We start from the raw sequence: 20,343 nt of genomic DNA, 5'->3' as shown, positions 1-20,343 counted from the left end.
ATCTCATAATGATTTTGATTGCATTTCTTGGTGCCAGCTAAATTTGACAAGCCACTCACTAAGTCTTCATCCAAACCAAAGATAAAAACTTGGATATTAAAGAGCCTTAAGATGTAACTAATACTAAACCACCAAAGAATATTCTTTGGGTAGGGATGTTTAGCTACAAATCTATTTACTATTTACTAATCTATTTACTATTTACATATCTATTTCAGCCATGAGGATAAAGGAAAATCCAGAAAAATGTTCTTAATGAAAGCAAGATGTTATGGAATAGGCATTCCATGAATAACTGTCCACATATTCCTTTCAAAATGGCAATTTATGAGTTTAACGTGGACATTTTTATGTGAACTCATAAAAAATGTTCACAAACCACATTGGGATTATCAGTAGATAGTTCCTGAAGTTCACTATTCTTTTAAAAAAAATATGCTTTTAGCGTCAAACTATTTTATGATTAAATATTTAAGATTATACCCTTCAAACAGTAGATTTATGGCCAACTAACCATGTATTTCACCCATCCTAATGGACTAAAGAGCACCTTTTCCAGAAGCAAACAGTCCTTCTGAGGGAAATAAATTGTGTCTCCTCAGCTTAGGCATCTATGCTTAACTGAGAATGGAAATTGATCCAAAGTTACTGACAAATTATCAATAATGGCTCAGATTGGTCAAACAGTATCCTGGGTTATAATTCAAAAGGTTTTGAGATTTGGATAATCATAATGCAACTAATTATGTATCACATATGCTGGGCTTCAGCTATTTTTATAAATATATTTATATTTTCCACTTTAAAGACCATTCTCTGTGCTCATGAAAATGAAAGCAAAATATGAAGTGTTGTACTGTAATAGATGTGGACCCTGAAGCCCAACTGCTGAGATTGTAATCCCAGCTCTATCATTTATGAGCTATGTAATCTGAAACAGGTTACTTAGCCTCTCTGTGCCTCAGTCTCACTTATAAGGGGGAATATATCAGTACCTACCTTACAAAGTTATGATAAAAATTAAATGAGTTAATATGTATAGAGGGTTTGTAACAGTGCCTGCCACACAATAACCATTAAAGGGCTTAGATGTTTACTCTAATTATCAATCTTGATCACCTATTAACAGTACCCCTTGTCACCCATCCTTTCCTTGTACTTATCTGAAAATAATAGTATAGTACAGTGGTTATTTAAGAGCTGAGCTCTGAAGTCAGAAAGACTTAGATTTTAGTCCTGGCCCCACCACTTAGCAGCAATATTACCTTGGGAAGTCACTTAACCTTTATAGGTCTAAATTTCCTCACCTATAAAATGGGGATTAAAACAGTATCTACTGCATTGGGTTCTTGTGAGAATTAAATAAAATGAATGTCACACCCTTTACATATTATTTGGCATGTAGTATACTAGTATACCTAGTGAATCTTTCTCAAAACCCCTCAACCCTTTGGAAGGCACAGTCTGACTCGTACTAATCTCCTTCCTGACAGTCTTCATGATGCTTTTGGCCATATCTTTGGTTGTCTGCCTTTCTCCAATTTCGTAGCTGTTCAGTGCTTTGTAAACAGATATCTCTCAACAAGCCTCACTGTTTCCTATCTTTTTGGATTATTTGCGGCTAATATGTCAAAATTTAAAAAATTTGCTATTCTTTGTGAACCCATTAGTTTTTCGGAGCAAATAATAATGAGATTGTGCCCATATTTTTTTCTGATATATTTGCTTTATGAAATACAGAATTCATGATAAGTGTATTTTTTGTCATTATTGCAATTTTTTAAATAATCAGTTTTCTCTCAAGAGTCTATCCCTCCCACTTGCCAATCAATGATACAGTAAATCCAGAATAATGGTTCCCACTACGTTTACCTTTCATGAGACTAAATTATTAATAAATCAAAAATTTTATCAGATACTCTTTTAGCAGAATAAAACTTCCCACAGAGATCTAGATGATTAAAGAACATATTCTACTACAGTTTGTTTCTCTGTAAATTTTGTAATTTGTATAGAAACCATCATCATACTGAGATTCTTTCATATTTCACCATCAAAACATCACTTTTGTTCTTTCTTTCATAGCTTTCCCATGTTCTTCTCCAGCATGGTGGTTTCTAAACACACACACACACACACACACACACACACACACACACAACTCATTCGCCCCTTCCAGCATTCCCTATTAGATGTTTCTTTTCAACAAAGTATACCCTATAATGGCCAGAGTTCTTTTCCGAATACCATCTCCACCACCTCTTGTTAATAGATAGTTTCGTTAAAATATTGTTTTCTATACTATGTATACTGCAATGGTATACAAAATAATTTATATATAATGTATTGTTCTCAAACAGTTTTGTTCCTAAATGCTTTCTTTCTACCTATGTTTTCCTTCTAAATTATCTACTTTTAAAAATTTATCTGGGTTTCTCTTCTTTTCTGGTAGATTTAATGAACCTCCAGACAAACAGCAATAAAAGTTACTCGCCAGGAAACCCAACCTTCCTCTGACCCCTCCAAATGTTAACACTGTATCTGTTCTTATCTTCCAAACTTATAAGTATCAATGGGAGATGTGAAAAGATATGAACTGCATCCACTCTTCAACTTCAAAACCCCTAGACTTCTTCTAAATATTTCTGTTAATGTATACAAGAAAAGTTATTTTGACTAGGCTGCAAACCTTAGATAGCAAGGATCATGTATATTTCACTCACTAAGGCCCAGTGTCAGCATTTTGAAAAACGCTAACTTAACTCTGGTGCCATGTCACATATAGAAATTTTTTGATATTTGTAACCATAGTAAAACAAAGATTTATATTTTTGATATTTATTTTATATATTTAAATGCCATTTAACAAAGAAAAATCAACCAAAAAAATGAGTTCGCGTGTCACCTCTGACACATGTGTCATAGGTTCGCCATCACTGGTCTAGACCTTAGTACATAGGAGTTGCATACTTGGCCCAAGCGCCAAATCCTGCCCATAGCCTGTTTCTGAACTGCTCACAGAGCTAAAAGTGGTTTTTACATTTTTAAAGGTTGTTTTAAAAAAGAAGAACATGTGAGAGATCATACATGCTCTATCTTTTCCCACCTGGCCCTTCTTAGAAAATGTCTGCTGACCTCTAGTATTAGATACTGAAATCTTTATTAAAAGAGGAGGTGGCGGGTGGGGGAACTCTAGGAATGGAGAAGGATAAGCAAGTCGAACTGGAAAGCATCGCAAATAGTAAAACTCACATAATAAAAACTGTACAGGCCTTATATTGTTCTTTGACTTCAGTTTTCACTGCATTTTAAGAAAAACTAAAAATCTTTCATTTTCATTTTTTTAAACTGTCTGCCCCGTATCTGTCCGTTACGATTTCACTCAATTCGTCCCGGTCATCAAAAGGCAGTTTATTCTAGGGAGGTATGGTGACAATTAGAGCATTACTTAGCCCAATTTGTGTATCAGCCTCCCAATGATTCGCATATTTCAGAGATCATATTTTTTTTGTAACTAATCTGTTCTTGAGTCACAGTTACTCTTAGGAAAACTAAATTTAAAACTTGGTAGTCTACCTTTTCTTCAACTAGCCTAATTAACATAAATGTTAGTCATTAGCAAGGTGTCAGCCACTATAAGGTGTCAATTCATGGGTACACCCTCATACATATAGTCTTTCCTTCCACACAGCACTAAGTAGCTAAGCACTAACACTTCCCGACATTTTTACTCATCTGCTCCCATGTGACCTGTTACTTCAAAATTTAATCACACAGAATGCTCCACAAGCCCTGAAATAAAGCTCTGAATACTGAAAATTGTTTAACCAAATCATGAAAGTTCCTTCTTCAAGTAAAATGAAAGAGCAATGTTAGACCTATTTATACCAATTGCTGTTATAAACACATGCAAAAGTGTACCTGAAAATGCTGTTCCATCACTTGGATTTTTCCCTGGTCTGGGCACTTTTTCAGAGCTCGATCTGTATAATGGAATAGGATTTCTACCATCTGTAAGGAAAATAGGCTTGTATAGAAGTTAAAACATATCTCTAAAGTTTTTCAATACTTAATATATTCGATCCCCTTAAATAATACAGAATCAGATTTTGTTATTATATTAAAAATAAATGTAAAATTTTAGTGGCTTTATTTTCCAATTTCCTAAACTCTACCTAAATTCTTTCAGCCTCAGGGCTAGTACTAATTTGCTAATCTTTTCTAAAACTATTTCCAGGTTCTAGATTTTAGTAGTATCTATGTTGCTCAGGAGATGAAATACTGAAGTTAAGCTCTTCAGTAATCCTCTGCTGTAAATCTTTCCCTAAAGAACACAGATAGAACATAGAACCCTAAATATTTTGGCAGATACTGAGAAAAATCATGAGTCTAAAAATGATCACTTTTATTTTCTAAATGTTTATACTAATTTGGAATGTAATTTTTACCAATGCACTTGCACATTAAAAAGGGAAAGAAATTAGTACAGTAAATTAATTCAACCAAGTCTAGACTAGGAAAACAAAGGCAATAGTAAATATTAGCATTAATCAATTACTAATGCTAATTAGTAATAATAATAAATCATCAGCCCTTTGTATTACCTCAAGTAACATACACACTTGCATTTATACTATTTTTCATAATTACTAATCAGTTTATAAAGTATAACAAATGTCAACTTTCTATGGGCTATTAGGTTCAGAAATAATCCAGATTCCAGGCTTCTTCCTAAAATAACCAAAAGACTACTTACTACTTTATCATTTTCATAAGAGAGTGAGCAAAAAAAAAAAAAAAAAAGAAAAGATGATAAAAATTTTTTTTAAAACATTCAAGATAATACCAGGGAACTATAATCTGATTTTTTTATACACAGACACCTTGACTGTAGCTACTTACCTAATCATGCCCAAAGATTACTAGCAAATACCCAAAGCAAATTTGTGCTGTACCCCTATTAAAATACTTACTCGATCTGCAACAACAGCCTTTCGCTTACTGGCATCCCCTGATAATCCTGCAGAGAAGCAAATTCCAAATGAAAACAAATTTAAACCACATCTTCAGGAGTGAAACTGTTCTGGTCATAATCTGTGCTAACAATACATATCCATACAACAATCCTTAGATATCAAAATTTTGGATAATATGCTATAATAAGAACACATTACATCTACTGAATCAGATAGCCTATCAATGTACTTCCCTTTTATTCTAATATTAAGTGACATTTAAAATTATATATCCTATATTGGTTATTAACCTTTTTCACTGAAATCTGTAAGTTCTGGTAACATCTATATATATAAAAGCCTAAGCGACGGTCTGACTATTCGACCGGTAGCTATGATGCACACTGACCACCAGGTGGCACACACTCAATGCATAGGCATGGAAACATGGAACAGACTGATGAATCTCAGAGGGAAGGTGGGAAGAGGGAGGGCGGGAAGAGATTAACTAAAGATCTTATATGTATCCTAGAGGCCCAGTGCATGGATTCGTGCACCAGTGGGTTCCTCCGGCCTGGCCTGTGAGGATCAGGATGAAACCAGCAGCCCGACATCCCCTGAGGGGTCCCGGATTGTGAGAGGGTGCACTGGGCCTCTAGTCTTGCTTATAAAATACTTAAACATTAAGCTAAAAAAGTGTTCTATGAGTGATTAGTATTATTCATTCTCTCTATTTCAGAAAAAAGTCTACACCACCGGTTTTCTGTTAACTTACCCACAACTGCTTTTGCTTTTCCCTCATGGAAAGACCATGCAAGAGCCAAGGCTTCTGTAAGACAATCTTGTTTCAGGAGGTGATCCACCCTCTAAAATGAATAAATGCAAGAAGCTAGACCCCTTTGTCTGACCAATCAGAAGTCAGAATTCCTATTTTACCCAATATCTTTCCAGAAGTTGTTGCTTAGTAGCTAGAAGTATTCTAATTACCACATGAATATCTAATTTCCAAGAAAAATAATTTCTTAAAGCATTAAATAGTACAGTGACTATATAAGATAGTACTAGGCAGCCACAAGGCCCAAATGTAAAAAGAGAAAACAACTAGAATGTCACTATAACAGAAACGTCTAGTTGCTTATCACAACATCCTTTCACTCCCTCATCCTCAGTAACAAATCCCAAGTTTATTTGAGACAGGAATAAACCAGCTAAAGGACATCTCTAAGACTCCCTTGTTGTTACTTGGGACCATGTGACTAAGTTCTAGCCAATGATAAGTGGAAGTGTTGTTTGGTATTTCTGGATATCACCTTAAAAGGGAGGGGCTACCAGGGGTGGGCAAACTTTCTGACTCGAGGGCCACAATGGGTTCTTAAACTGGACCGGAGGGCCGGAACAAAAGCATGGATGAAGTGTTTGTGTGAACTAATATAAATTCAAAGTAAACATCATTACATAAAAGGGTACGGTCTTTTTTTTTTTTTTTTTTTTTTTTTTTAGTTTTATTCATTTCAAACGGGCCGTAGTTTGCCCACAACTGGGCTAGTCTTTCTCTTCTCTTTCCTCCTTTCTCAAATGTGGACTTAATAGCTGGAGCTCCAGCAGCTCTATTGAAACATAAATGACCCTGGGGCTAGACACCACAACAAAGATGTGGAACAGGATAGCACACTAAAGACCATGGAGCTGCCACACTAGCCACAGCTGGCCTACTGCCAGATGGCTTTTACATGAGAGAAAGCTTGAAGCCACTGTTGAAACTTGAAGCAACAGGCCACTATTATTTTGACTTTTCTGATGTATGTAGCCAAACCTAATTCTAATTTACAGTGAGTTTTATCAAATCAAGTACCTAACAGTTACAATGGTTTTGATGTACATTTCTGAAATTAAAAAGCACTAATCCTTGCCGTAACCGGTTTGGCTCAGTGGATAGAGCGTTGGCCTGCGGACTGAAGGGTCCCAGGTTCGATTCCGATCAGGGGCATGTACCTTGGTTGCGGGCACATCCCCAGTGGGAGGTGTGCAGGAGGCAGCTGATCGATGTTTCTCTCTCATCGATGTTTCTGACTCTCTATCTCTCTCCCTTCCTCTCTGTCAAAAATCAATAAAATATATTAAAAAAAAAAAAGCACTAATCCAAATAATCTTTTTTGGCAAAGTCAAAACAAACATTAAGATGCTATCAGTTCAACAATTCTAACACATAAAATTACTTTGAACTCACCTCTCTCCAGCTCCTCAGCATCATTACATAAACAGACTGGAAAACAAAGAGAAGGAAATTAAAATGACCATCTTTAACAAACTTGGTTGGGAGACACATTTGTCCCTGCCCCACATCTCATTTTGCATCTCTTTAAGTAAAACCATTCATAATACAGTTGAAGTGTTTACTAAAGGGTCTTCAAGGTCCCATATTAAAGAGTAAATCAAACAAACATTTAAAAGTTAGTAAGTCTACAGTCTAGGGCAGTGGTTCTCAACCTTCCTAATGCCACGACCCTTTAATACAGTTCCTCATGTTGTGGTAACCCCCAATTTCATTGTTACAAATTGAACATAATTAAAGCATAGTGATTAATCACAAAAACAATATGTAATTCTATATGTGTTTTCCGATGGTCTTAGGCGACCCCTGTGAAAGGGTTGTTCCATCCCCAAAGGGGGCGCGACCCACAGGTTGAGAACCGCTGGTCTAGGGCGTTAATACCTAGGAACAAGGAACGCTCAATCTCCCTGTACAGACCTGAAAATTTTCAATAATGAAAAAATATTTCTTCTCCGTGTTGTTTTTTTCGGTTTGTTTGTTTGTGGGATTTTTTGTTGTTTTTTTAGCACAGGAACAAAATTATATACAAAAAGTTCCTATTCCAGTGATTCTACTCTAAGTCAAAGGCTTCAATGCGTTTCAATATGTCCTAAGCTAACCTAATAAAGGACAGCTTAATTACATGACAAATATACATAATAAGGTATCTTCATGGTCATGAAAACATAAATTTGAAGAATATAAAAATATATCCCTGAATAAAGAAAATAAGTGTCCTATTAGAATCTAAACGAAAGTAAAAGTATGCCCCAAAGTGGAGAAGGTAAATTAATTAGCTAAAAATCATGACTATCTAATCCCTAAAAGTTTTAGATTACTGCTAATCAATATTCATTTTGTAACGCACTGCCCTCTTCACCAGCAATCTGCTTAAGCCTCAACTATCCTGACACAAACAAATGCCAAGTGGAAGAGCTTACTTTGGTCCCCAAATAAAAGATCTGACCACCATAGCTACTGATGGATTGATAACAAGCCTTCTCTCCAACCAAAGCCTGTAAAAAAAGTAAACGAAAATGGTAAAGATTGCATGAATTAGAAGTCTCATTAAGTTTTAAAGAATGTCCATTATAAAGACAATATTTTAGGCTAACCTGGTTTACCCCATAAGTAGGGGAGCATGGATATCAATCATGGGCCAGTCCATCAAGAGCAAAAAAGACAAAGTGCAAGAAAGTAATTTTCTGCTTACTTTCTCTGCTTAGAGGGGTTTATTTTTCAGAATAATGCAGAAAAGGGAGGGACATGAAAACTTGTAAATCTAAAGGAAAACTGTTGCAACCTGCCCCATTATTGGATAACAATAGTCACTGCTTCTGGCAAAGAATAGAGCTGATTGAAAATGGTAGCCCCAAGTTCTTTGAAATAAATATAAATATTAAACACAAATAAGAAACAGGAAGACAAAGTAGCATAGTATATAGGAGTCAGCACAGACCAGCAAAACAGAAACAAAACCTGCTGTTTGATAAGTCAGGATTGCAAACTTTGGCAATGTCACTTTCTAGGTATGACCTTAAATAAGTTTCAAACTTCTGACATTGAGTTTTCACATTTTTGAAAACCATGCAGTTTCTTTGAGGCTTAAATATGTTAACATTTATAAATCTCCCAAAATATATAAGCAGTCAATAACAGATAACTATGATAATTAATCTTAACTTTTCACTGTGGAAATTTCAAAATATAGATGAAGATAGAATAAAATAATGAACCCCCTGCAACCATTAACCAGCTTCATTAATTGTCAACTCATCACCAATCTTATCTCATCTATAATCCCACTGACTTCACTGTAACACAGTATAATTTTGAAGTGAATTTCAGATTTTGAATATTTCATTTATAAAAATTCAGTATATATATATATATACTCAATCCTTTTTAATATAACCACAATTACATTAACATGCTTTTAAAATTTAATAATCATTCCTCAATATCAAATACCCAATCAGAGTTTGGATTTCAGCTTGTCTCATAAATGTCAAATGCTGTGTATGTTTTTGTCATTTGGGCTTTTTTTTCTACATTTAATTGTCTGAATCAAGATACAGACAAGGGCCACATATTGGAGCTGGCTGATTGTATTTTTTAATGTGTAGGTTTTGCCTCCACCTCTGACCATCCCTTATTTTCCTTTAGGTTTATTTATTAAAGAAGCTGTAACACTATTCCATAAAGTTTCCTCCACCTGATTTTGCTAACTGTGTCAAGGAATCTTTTACCATGTTCTTCTGTCTTCTATATTTTGTCTAGAAAGGTTTGATCAGAATCAGGGACTTCGATTTTGGTTTGGTTTTTGGCAGTAATATTTAAGTAGGATTTTGGATGATGTTCTTGATTATCAGGTTGAAGTTTCCTTCTATTTCTAGTTTGCTAAGAATTTATCAAGACTAAATGTTAAATTTTCCTGTCTTTTGAGAAGATGATATGGTTTTTCTTTTACCATTAACTAAGTCAAATGCCTCAATGCATTTTAATATGTCCTAAGCTAATCTAATAAAGGACAGCTTAAATACACAACAAACATATTTGGTTACATGGTTGCCTCCTATACACCACCCTGACCCAGGATCAAATCTGAAACCTACCTATGTGCCCTCAGCGGGAATTGAACCTGTGACCTTCCGCTGTATGGGAGGAAGCTCCAACCAACTGAGCCACACCAGCCAGGGCTACATTGATTTTTAAATGTTAAACCACTTTTGAATGCCTTGGATAAACACCATTTGATCATGATTACTCTTTTTATACACTGCTGGCTTCTATTTGCTAATATATTATGGATGTTTGCTTCTATACTTATAAGGACATTGGTCTGTTGTATTCTTTATTATAATGCCTTTGTCTCATTTTATTATCAGAGATAATAAGCAAATTTCATTTTTCAAAAAGTATGTGCTCCCATTTACTCTATTTTTGAAAAGATTTCTGTGTAAAATTGGTGGGGGTTTTTTTCCCCTAAAATATGATAGACTTCACTAGTGAAGTCAACTGGGCCTGGAGTTTTTTTGCAGAAAATGTATTTATTTACTAGATTTTTCATTTCTTCTTGAGTCAGCTTTAGTAATTTGTGCCTTCCAAAGAATTTTTTTCCATTTCATCTAAAATTCTTGAATTTATTGGCATAAAGTTACTCATATTGTTTATTTTTATTTTTATTGATTTCAGAGAGGAAGGGAGAGGGAGAGAGAGAGAGAGAAACATCAATGGTGACAGAGAATCATTGATCCACTGTCGCCTGCATTCCCCACACTGAGAATCAAGCCTCAACCTGGGCATGTGCCCTGACTGGGAATTGAACTGTGACCTCCTGGTTCATAGGTCAATGCTCAACCACTGAACCACTCCGGCTGGGCATATTATCTTTTTAATACCTATAGACTCTATAGTGACATTATCACCCTCACTCCTGATATTAGCAATTGTGCCCTCCCCCTTTTTTCCTTGATTAGTCTCACTAGAAGTTTGTCAATTTCATTTATCTTTCAAAGAACCAGCTTTTGGTTTCTTTAATTTCCTATCATTTGTCCATTTTCCATTTAATTGATTTGTGTTCATCTTTATTATTTCTTCTTTCAATCTACTTTAAGTATATTGTGCTCTCTTTTTTTATTTCCTTAATTAAGATAGAAGCTTAGATCACTTATTTGAGATTTTTTCTTCTTTCTAATGTAAGTACTTAATGCTATGAATTGCCCTCAAAAACTGATTTAATTGTGGATCACAGATTTTTATATGTTGTATTTTCATTTAGTTCAAAATATATTCTAATTTCCTTTGAGATTTTTTTCTTTGTCTCATGGTTTATTTATAAAAGTGTTATTTAATCTCCAAATATTTGAATTATCTCCAAAGTGACCCTGATGATTCCTTCAACAATTGGCTGAAGCTTGTTTTATGGCCTATCATATAATCTATATCAGTGGATGTTCCACATGCACTTGAAAAATAATTGTGCTTTGCTTCTGTTGGGTGCAATATCCTATAACTGTCAGGTCAAGTTGATCAACAGTGTTCTTTTTAGTCTTCTATACCCTTAATGTTTTTCTGCCTACTCATTTTATTACTTACTGAGAGAGTTTAAAATTTCCAAACTATAATTGTGAAGTTGTCTTTTTCTCATTTCAATTTTGTTCATTTTTGCTTCATATCCAGTGTATTTTTCATTTCAAGCACTTTAGTTTTATCTCTAGATTTACATCTTTTAAAATCTTCCATGTCTCTACTTAATTTTTTGGACATACGGACTACACCTATGATAACTGTTATGTCCTTGTCTGCTAATTCTAATATCTGTTTCAGGTTTAAGTCAGTTTTGATAGATTTTTCTCCTCAGTATAAGTTGTGTTTTACTTTTTCTTTGCATGCCTAGTAATCCCTGATTCAATGGCAGACACTGCAAATTTCAAATTTCAGCATGTTGGGTCCTGGGAATTTCTGTATTCTTATTAATATTATTGTGCTTTGTTCTGGGAGGAGTTAAGTTACCTGGAAACAATTTGTTCCTTTCTCGTCTTGTTTTTAAGATATGTTAGTGGGGATGAGAGCAGCATTTACTTTAGTTCTAACTATTCCCCACTACTGAGGCAAGATGTCCGAGTACTCTGCCCAATGCATGTGAATCATAAGGTTTTCCATCTGGCTGGTGTAAACAAGCCAGTGTGATCACTAGCTCTTGTTCCTTCCAAATCTTACAAATATTTCTTTCCCTTGCCTTGGGCAGTTTCTATTGATTAGTAGCCTGCTGAATACCCAAGGGGACCCTTTGTATAGTGCTCTTCACACCAGTACTCTGGCCTGTCCTACCCACACTTGTCTTCCTGCAGCCTCAGTCTCCGCTCTGTCTCACTCATGGAGTACTCCAAGCTCCATCTGGGTTCCTCCCCCTGAGCCACATGGAAACTCTCAAGGACAGACATTGGGATACCCATAGGGCTCGTGCCATTTGTTTCCTATTTTGTCAGGAATTGCTGTGCTTCATTACATGATATCCAGTATCTTGGAAACTGTTGTTTCTTTTTCTGATTTTTTCCCCCAGACAGGAGAGTAAATCCAGGCCCCATTATTCTATCTTAGCTGAAAGTATAAGCTTAAAGTCTGACTTAAAAAAATACTTGAAAGTATTTTTAATAACCAGACACCAGAAAACATCTAAGTGTGAGACAGTAATTATTCTTACTTTAGAAAATTCTATTGTTTTATCATTATTCTTACTCTGGATTTTCTTGGTTTCTAAATTCTAAGGCTGAACGACCCTTTCATGTATATTTTATGCTCTGAGGTTCTAATATCTCAGAGAGATTTGGGCAATGGCTACATTTCATGCAACAGACACTCATTAAATATGACCATTATTACTATTTTCTTCAAGAAAATACCCAGGAAGCCTCATAATAGTCTAATTTCCTGCTTAAAGATTACTGGTTTAGGAAACATGAGATCACAATTCAAAGTAATTTAACTGTAAACTATCTGTGTAAATTGCTAAAGGCCATTATTACAGTTACTTAAAATATGGTAAAACTAGAGGTCTGGTGCACGAAATTCTGGTGGTGTCCCTCAGCCCGGCCTGCACCCTCTCCAATCTGGGACCCCTCAGGGGATGTCCAATTGTGGGACTGGGCCTAAACCGGCAGTCGGACATCCCTCTCACAATCCTGGACCTCTGGCTCCTAACCACTTACCTGCCTGCCTGCCTGATTGCCCCTAACTGCTTCTTCCTTCCAGCCTGATCGCACCCTAACTGCTCCCCTGCTGGCCTTATTGATGCCTAACTGCTCCCCTGCCGGCCTGATCACCCACAACTGCCCTCCCCTGCCGTGACCCACCTCCTCCACCCGGATCCACCTCCTCCGTTCGAGGCAGCAGAGATGCCGGGACCGGCTCCTCCACGCTGCACGGAGCCACAGGACCCCCAGGCCTCACCGTGCAGAGCGGCTGCTGGGCCCCACCTCCGCTGTGCGTGCAGCCATCTTGTGATGGCCATCTTGTGACAACATTAGGGCGTGATAAGTGAGGGCGTGACACCACCTAAGCTATTATTAGTATAGATTAATACTAAGATCATAATTTTCATGTCTTCCTTCTCTCCAAGCACACCAACATTTCATCTATCTCCTACTCTGAAAGAATCTTTTTTCTTTCTCTCAAAGCCTATCTTTGCCTTTTAATTTCCACAAACACTATACCTGTTCATTCCTTTACCAATCACCCAAATATTTCCAAAGCCTCATGGACTACCTGTCACTAGTCATTTACCCCTTAAATCTATCATACTTATTGCTGCCATATTAAACTTTCTAAAATATTTTGCTTTTATAACTCCTGTCTCATAAATTTCCAACTTCATTTTATTATTTTAGCATAAAAGTTAAAACTCTTGGCCATTAAATTAGTCATATTTCTGAATAGAAGGTAAGAGAAATTATTGTTTTAGTTCACATTCCTGAATATTTACAAACACACCCACATACACTTCAACCTAGCGGCTTTTAAAGAAACACCTCAAAACACAAAGATACCTCCTCGCAGTTTCCATTTCAAAACAGCAACAAAGCACCGCGTTTATCAAGTCAGTACTAAGGTAATGGGTTACCCTTACCAGTGCCTGGCTAACATTTCCTCCGGTGGCTAGTGATTTGAAATGGCTGCTATTATAGACCAACTGAACTTCTGAGATTTCCACTGTTTCCAATTCCTCTTGAGTTTGCCGATCAATCACATGCAACTTCTCTGCACTATCCAAGAGTACAACTGTGCGTGAGTTCATCCACTGCAATTCAAGCACACAACAAAACAAAAGTGAGGCCCATCCCACGCCATCATTCAGGACAAGAAGAAAGCTTGGCCACTCAGTTAATGACCCTGAGGACTTTATCCATTTAATAACTTCATGACAACACAATCACAGCAAGAACTACTGAGTAAACAGCCCAGAGAACAATAGGAACACAACACAATATTGAGTTTGACAGTGCTACAATGACACTCTAGTAGTCCGAAAGAAGGCTAACAAAAATCTTTAATAGATATATGTTATAGGATATATTGGCTTTCATAAAATTTTTGCTTAAGTCACAAATGACTTAAGCAAAGTGTCAAACTTTGTATTTCAGTTTTACATCAATGAAACAAAAGGGCAAATTAAATCTCATAAACCTAGGTGGTCAAAGGATAATTGTTGAAATATATTTGTAATACATAGTTCAAAATATAAGCTATTTAAAATATATATTTCCTTCAAAACCTCCCTAAAATTATTAGGAGAGTTTTTGCTGTATTTTTCTATGTCTTCTATCCTATCTAAGGGCAAATTAAATCTCATAAACCTAGGTGGTCAAAGGATAATTGTTGAAATATATTTGTAATACATAGTTCAAAATATAAGCTATTTAAAATATATATTTCCTTCAAAACCTCCCTAAAATTATTAGGAGAGTTTTTGCTGTATTTTTCTATGTCTTCTATCCTATCTAATAATAGACAAACATGGTAATTGACCGTACCTTCGCTACACCTCCCATTGGCTAATCAGTGTGATATGCAAATCAACCGCCAACAAAGATGGCGGCTAATTTGCATACTGCAGGCAGGGCAGGACAGCGCCATCCCACATGCCCTGCTGCCATCCGGGCCTGCTATCTGCGACTGGGGTGGCAGGCATCCGTGTGCGACCCGACCTGGGGCGGCCGGGTGGTGCAGCAGCGATCGGCCAGCCCACCCGGCCTCCATCCAGGCATCCCATGTGCGACCCAACCCGGGGCGGCCGAGCGGGGCAGCAGCGATCGGCCGGCCCGCCTGGCCGCCGTCCGGGCATCCCATGTGCAACCTGACCCGGGGCAGCCGAGAGGGGCAGCAGCGATCGGCCGGCCCGCCTGGCTGCTGTCCGGGCGTCCCATGTGCAACCTAACCCGGGGCGGCCGGGCGGGGCAGCAGCGATCAGCCAGCCCGCCCAGGGCGTCCCATGTGCGACACGCCCAGGGCGTCCCGTGTGCGACCCAACCCGGGGCGGTGCCCCAACCCCGGGATCGGCCCTGCTGTGTGCGTGACCCGGGGAGGCAGGGCAGGCACAGAGGGATCGGGCCTGCCATCTGCCACCCGGGGAGCGGGCCTAAGCCAGCAGGTGGTTATCTCCCGAAGGTCCCAGACTGTGAGAGGGCACAAGTGGGGCTGAGGGACACCCCCAACCCACCCCTCCCCTGCCAGTGCACAAATTTTTGTGCACCAGGGCTCTAGTATCTATTATAATTTTTTAAATAATAACTAAATAATAATGTTAAAAATCTTCTGAAGAATGCCATTTTGATAAATTTCTTGGGTTATGTATGAGATTTATTTTCAAAATATATTTTTAAAAATCTTAATCCTTCCCAAGGAATAAAGTTTTTAAATCTGCTCAATTAGAATTCTAAATTAGAGGGAACAAAATAATTCCCCTGCACATTATCTCTCTGGCATTCATGTTGATTTATTTATATGATCTATCCCAGGTTATCAAAGCTTATTTGCATACCATATCAGTGACAACCAAGTTGAAAATGGATCAATTTTCTCTTGTCATATGCTGAAGATATGCTCTACCACTGTATAGTAGCTACTTATAAAGGAAGGGTTTGTTTTTCTGTGTGTTGGTTTGTTTCCCACCCCCAAAAAAATATCTCTCAGAAAACAGAGTTAGGTACTCAAATCTTTTACAAAGAGCTCCTATAAGGTGCTCTTTTGATCACTTTACTGTGAAAAACAAAGTATCATTTAGGAAAAAAAAGATACATTTTTTTATTAGCCTTAGTGAATATCAGTCAGTAATAGTTTTTAAATGCTTTAAAACAGAGAGAGAATGACAGAGGAAAAAAAGTTTGCAGTTTAGCAATTATTCCTGAGGTTAGAATCTCATAATGGTGAGTGTTGACATTGTTGTAAACAAACCTTTTAAAGGTAATTTACAGAGCAATGCAGTTAGTGGTCACATCATGGATAAGCCACAGGACAAATAAAAATACTCGCTGTGGAATTGTCAGGAGCATGACTACTTGTGGTTGGAAAAAAATTTTCCAGGGGAAGAATCATATGCTGATTTTAAAAGTGCTGTATCTCAAACATCTTAAACAGAAGTGATGATGAATTCTAGAAAACTGTGTCCAATGATTCAACAAGTGGTTCTAATGTTGACAAAGTCACTGATGTCTTATATACATGAGAAGAGATTAAACAAAATTATTTCGTGAAATGTTTATAAGAAAAAGCATTATTTCTAAATCAATGATCTATGTGTGAGATTAAATAATCTCAATAATCTTTATAACTCAATTTATAAACTGAACTTATAAATCTTATATAATAAGTATTTATTTCATCCATAATCCTAAAATGTTTCATTTTATCAAATTGGGGGTAAAACTTTTTTTAGCCTTTTATTGGAAAAATGAGGCACAGTCTTATATTTAGGGTTGCCTATATTCATATATCTACAGAATATTTCACTGGATACCAGATAGTGATATGCTAAGAGCACTAATGACAGAAACCCAGAAATATTATAACTGCACTATTAGAGAATTAACACACTATTTAAAAATTGACACAAAAAGAAATATTCTTTTTTTTTACACCAAAAGTCACTTCGGACTGAGATGTGTGATAGAGAGAGACCTCTGCAAACTTTTTAGCCACTAGAAAAGAAAAGCGTAGATAAGCTCCTGAACCAATTAGGACAAACTCAGAAGGATAAAAATATGTTTACAAAGAAAGTCCAGCAATAATCCTGAAGAAATCCACCTGAATTCTTCTAAATTCCCCTTTAAACTAATTAGGACATTAAAGAAAATTTTTGTTCAGCAAGACATAGGCTGAAAGACAAGAAAAATAATGTGACATCATATCAAACTCAGATTTTATTCAATATAAGCCAGACTTCACTTCTGTCCATATTTCATATAATCCTAAAGGCATGGTTCATGGCAGAAATCCTGATAGCTTTAACACACCATGATCCCAAAACAACTGCATGCAATAAATGGGGATAGTTCATTTGAATACTCACAGTAAAGTTGATGAGGTCATAGTAGAGGTGAAGATGCTTTTGCTTAGTAACATGGATTGCTCCAGATTCATCTCTCTTAACCTGATGATGAAATAAAAACAACCAAAACCTCAGCTATTGTTTGAGGGATATTTTTAGATACTTCATTATACTCCACCCAGAAATTATTTCCATTCAGAGTATGGATAAGTCAAAAATATTGATAGTTAAAGAAACTATCACATAAATGACAGAAATGATCACACCATGATTTGTACCAAAATCCAAGGCATATCTGGTCAGTGGTTCAGCTGTCAGTATTAGCAAATTCTGTAATGTAATGTCCACTCTGTCATAATTCAGAACAACTTAATCTCACTATACCAATGACTGTATTTAGCTAGAGTTAAGACATGAAATCGGATGGTGACATGGTGTGAAAAAATCAAACAAAAGTTCATTAAAAGAAAAAAGCTGCTGCAGCGACAAAACTAGACTTTTCTGACATATAATACTATTATTGCACAAACAACCCAAAGTTTCCCCAAAGAACTTCAGTGTCAATCTTTTATTTATATACTAGAGGCCCGGTGCACGAAAATTTATGCACTCCTCGGGGGGTCCTTCAGCCCAGCCTGCGCCCTCTTGCAGTCTGGGAGCCCTTAGGGGGTGTCCGATCTGATGGCTTAGGCCCGCTCCCTCTCCTGTTGCCTTATCTTCTTCCTTTCCCTTGTGTGAATATCCACTAAGGTTATGTATGCTCTAGCTTTTTATTTTCACAGTTTCAACTACCTTCTCTATCCCTGAATTCTCACTTGTACCCCAGACCTGGATTGCCATCTGCCCAGAAGACATTCTCCAATACAACACTTGAGAGTTCCACCTTCATTACCAACTCAGCACACTCAAACCTTCCCTAACCTTAACTCTTTAAATATTTCAAGCTTTTAAAATGTAAACTCAAAAATGAAATGTTTGGTTCGTATCCTTCAGTCCTAGAACCAATAATATCAGAAGCCTTGTCTTTCCTTCAAAATATCATCCCTACCTCTCACTACAACTGACCATCCTTGTCCAAAGACCTCATACCTGCTTTATTACAGGAGCCAAACCTTCCATTTCCCTCCTACAATCTTTCCTTTTTGATATTTCCATACTGATCTTCTTAAAATATCACTTTAACCACATCTTTATCATTTTAATTACCTAAGAACCCATGATGGCTCCCCATTACCAATATAGGTCAAGTATACACAAACCAGATCAGGAGTTAGCAAACTTTTCTGTAAAAGGCCACACAGTAAATATTTGGGGATCTGCAGACCATATGGTCTGTGTCACAGTTACTCAACTCTGCCACTATAGTGCAAAAGCAGCCACAAATAATACATAACTGAATGGGCATGACTGTGTTCTAATAAAACTTTACTTACAAAAACAAGGAGCCAGCCAGATTTGCCCCACAGGCCAGAGTTTGCCAACCCCTAATCTAGATCCATGCCATATACTCAACTTTATTTTCCACAATATGTTTCTCCCCGTCATTAATTCTATAAACATTTACTAAACATCTATATACAAGCACTACCCTAGTGGCTGAAATATAGTTATAGAGTTGGTCTTTAGATTGATGGAGCTTTCAGTCGAGTGAGGAAGAAAAATACTAGACAAGTTATTTTATAAATACTGAATGTTATAAAAATTACATTCTTACCTCTATAACTTCAGTTCATCTTATTATGCATATCCACCCCACGCCCCATAGTATTTGCAATATATCCTTCATAAAGTCTTCCCTGGCCTCTCTAGTCCATACAAATCTCTTCATACTCTCAAGGTATCAACTTTTAATTCTCACCACATGGTTGAATCCTTAAACCATTCTCCATAGTAGTAATGAGCATACTGATGTGGCTTTTCAAACAATAGTTTAAGCTATGTGGAAGAAGAATTTATACTTCCCTCAATTGCTTCTTGTGTTCATCACAGTGTAGAGAACACAGCAGATATTCAATAATACTTGCTGTCTGATAAATACACTATATGTTTATAGGTAAGCCATTATTACAGACATATGTACATTCATATTACACATACACCATTAATTATTTATTAGTCAAAGGTGATGGAACTGAGAAACACACCATGAAAGGGCACAGAGTAGGGTGATCAGTAGTTTTCCATGTTAACCATTAAAGCCTTAAATAAAAATTAAGTATGTCACGCTCTCTCCAAAGAATTAGATAGCGTATTTCTTTGACACAATATTAAATTACCAATGAATCAGAAAAAAAAAATCTTTTGATAAAGGACTTTATAACAGATCTAGCAAATATTGGGACTTACCAAAAGGAAATGCACAACATCTCCTCTGCAAAAAGCAAGCATGGGATTCACAGAATTATGCGCTGCCACAAAGTGCCAGGCCAGCAATGGTACACTGGAAGGATCCATCTAAGTGAAGAGAAGACCAAAAAAATTCATCACGGTTAATGGGCAAAAAGACAAAGAGAAAACTGATTAAAAACACCATCTGGCTACTGTTCCTTCTACCAATTACTCATTAAAATGCCAACAAAGCAGAGATATTCAATAATACAAATCTGTGTATTTTATTGTATGTAAATTTTATGAGAGGAAAAACTTAGATAACTATAGCTAATCATATGCATGCTGATCTTTAGATTAAGAAAAAACAATGCTGATTTCTTTAATTTACTTGGAAATAAATAAATAAATAAATTGGTAAGTAAATGAAGAGATGGATAGATATATAGTAAATACAGTACACTAAAATGTTAATTATAGAATTTAGATGGTAGGTATACAGATGTTTAATGTAAGTTTTTTTCAACTTCTCTGTTTGAAAATGTTCATAATAAAAGGTTGGAACAAATATCAATAAAAACATACGAAAAGGATGCAAACACAAAACACCATGATAAACCTCAATTAGCCAATGAAGTTAACCTAAGAAATACTAGTGGCAATCTAAACCAGCTTTGCCAGGCTTCCGCTGGGGCCTAGAGATA

The 20,343-nt window shown here is 36.5% G+C and overlaps 1 protein-coding gene and 1 non-coding gene across 8 annotated transcripts in view; both read right to left on the bottom strand.

Annotated features, from left to right (window-relative positions):
* VPS8 (VPS8 subunit of CORVET complex) overlaps positions 1 to 20,343 on the bottom strand; it is a 268,045-nt gene that overhangs the window by 188,284 nt on the left and 59,418 nt on the right. For all 7 annotated transcript variants that reach the window (XM_059687232.1, XM_059687237.1, XM_059687235.1 and 4 more), the window contains 8 exons: positions 19,658 to 19,765; positions 17,333 to 17,413; positions 13,895 to 14,065; positions 8,208 to 8,282; positions 7,183 to 7,218; positions 5,731 to 5,821; positions 4,974 to 5,020; positions 3,922 to 4,011 (listed from right to left, as the gene is read on the bottom strand). In XM_059687232.1, coding sequence (XP_059543215.1) covers positions 3,922 to 4,011; positions 4,974 to 5,020; positions 5,731 to 5,821; positions 7,183 to 7,218; positions 8,208 to 8,282; positions 13,895 to 14,065; positions 17,333 to 17,413; positions 19,658 to 19,765 — 699 coding nt within the window. The remainder of the gene's footprint in view (positions 1 to 3,921; positions 4,012 to 4,973; positions 5,021 to 5,730; positions 5,822 to 7,182; positions 7,219 to 8,207; positions 8,283 to 13,894; positions 14,066 to 17,332; positions 17,414 to 19,657; positions 19,766 to 20,343) is intronic.
* LOC132232159 (small Cajal body-specific RNA 8) lies at positions 3,347 to 3,476 on the bottom strand. Its single transcript, XR_009452302.1, has one exon. It is a non-coding gene; the product is annotated as a small Cajal body-specific RNA 8 (non-coding RNA).

This window comes from Myotis daubentonii, chromosome 3, assembly GCF_963259705.1.
Source record: "Myotis daubentonii chromosome 3, mMyoDau2.1, whole genome shotgun sequence".
In the NCBI taxonomy this organism is placed as follows: Eukaryota; Metazoa; Chordata; class Mammalia; order Chiroptera; family Vespertilionidae; genus Myotis; species Myotis daubentonii.
Note: the sequence above shows the minus strand (reverse complement) of the source record. Positions and strands in the feature narration are given on the sequence as shown.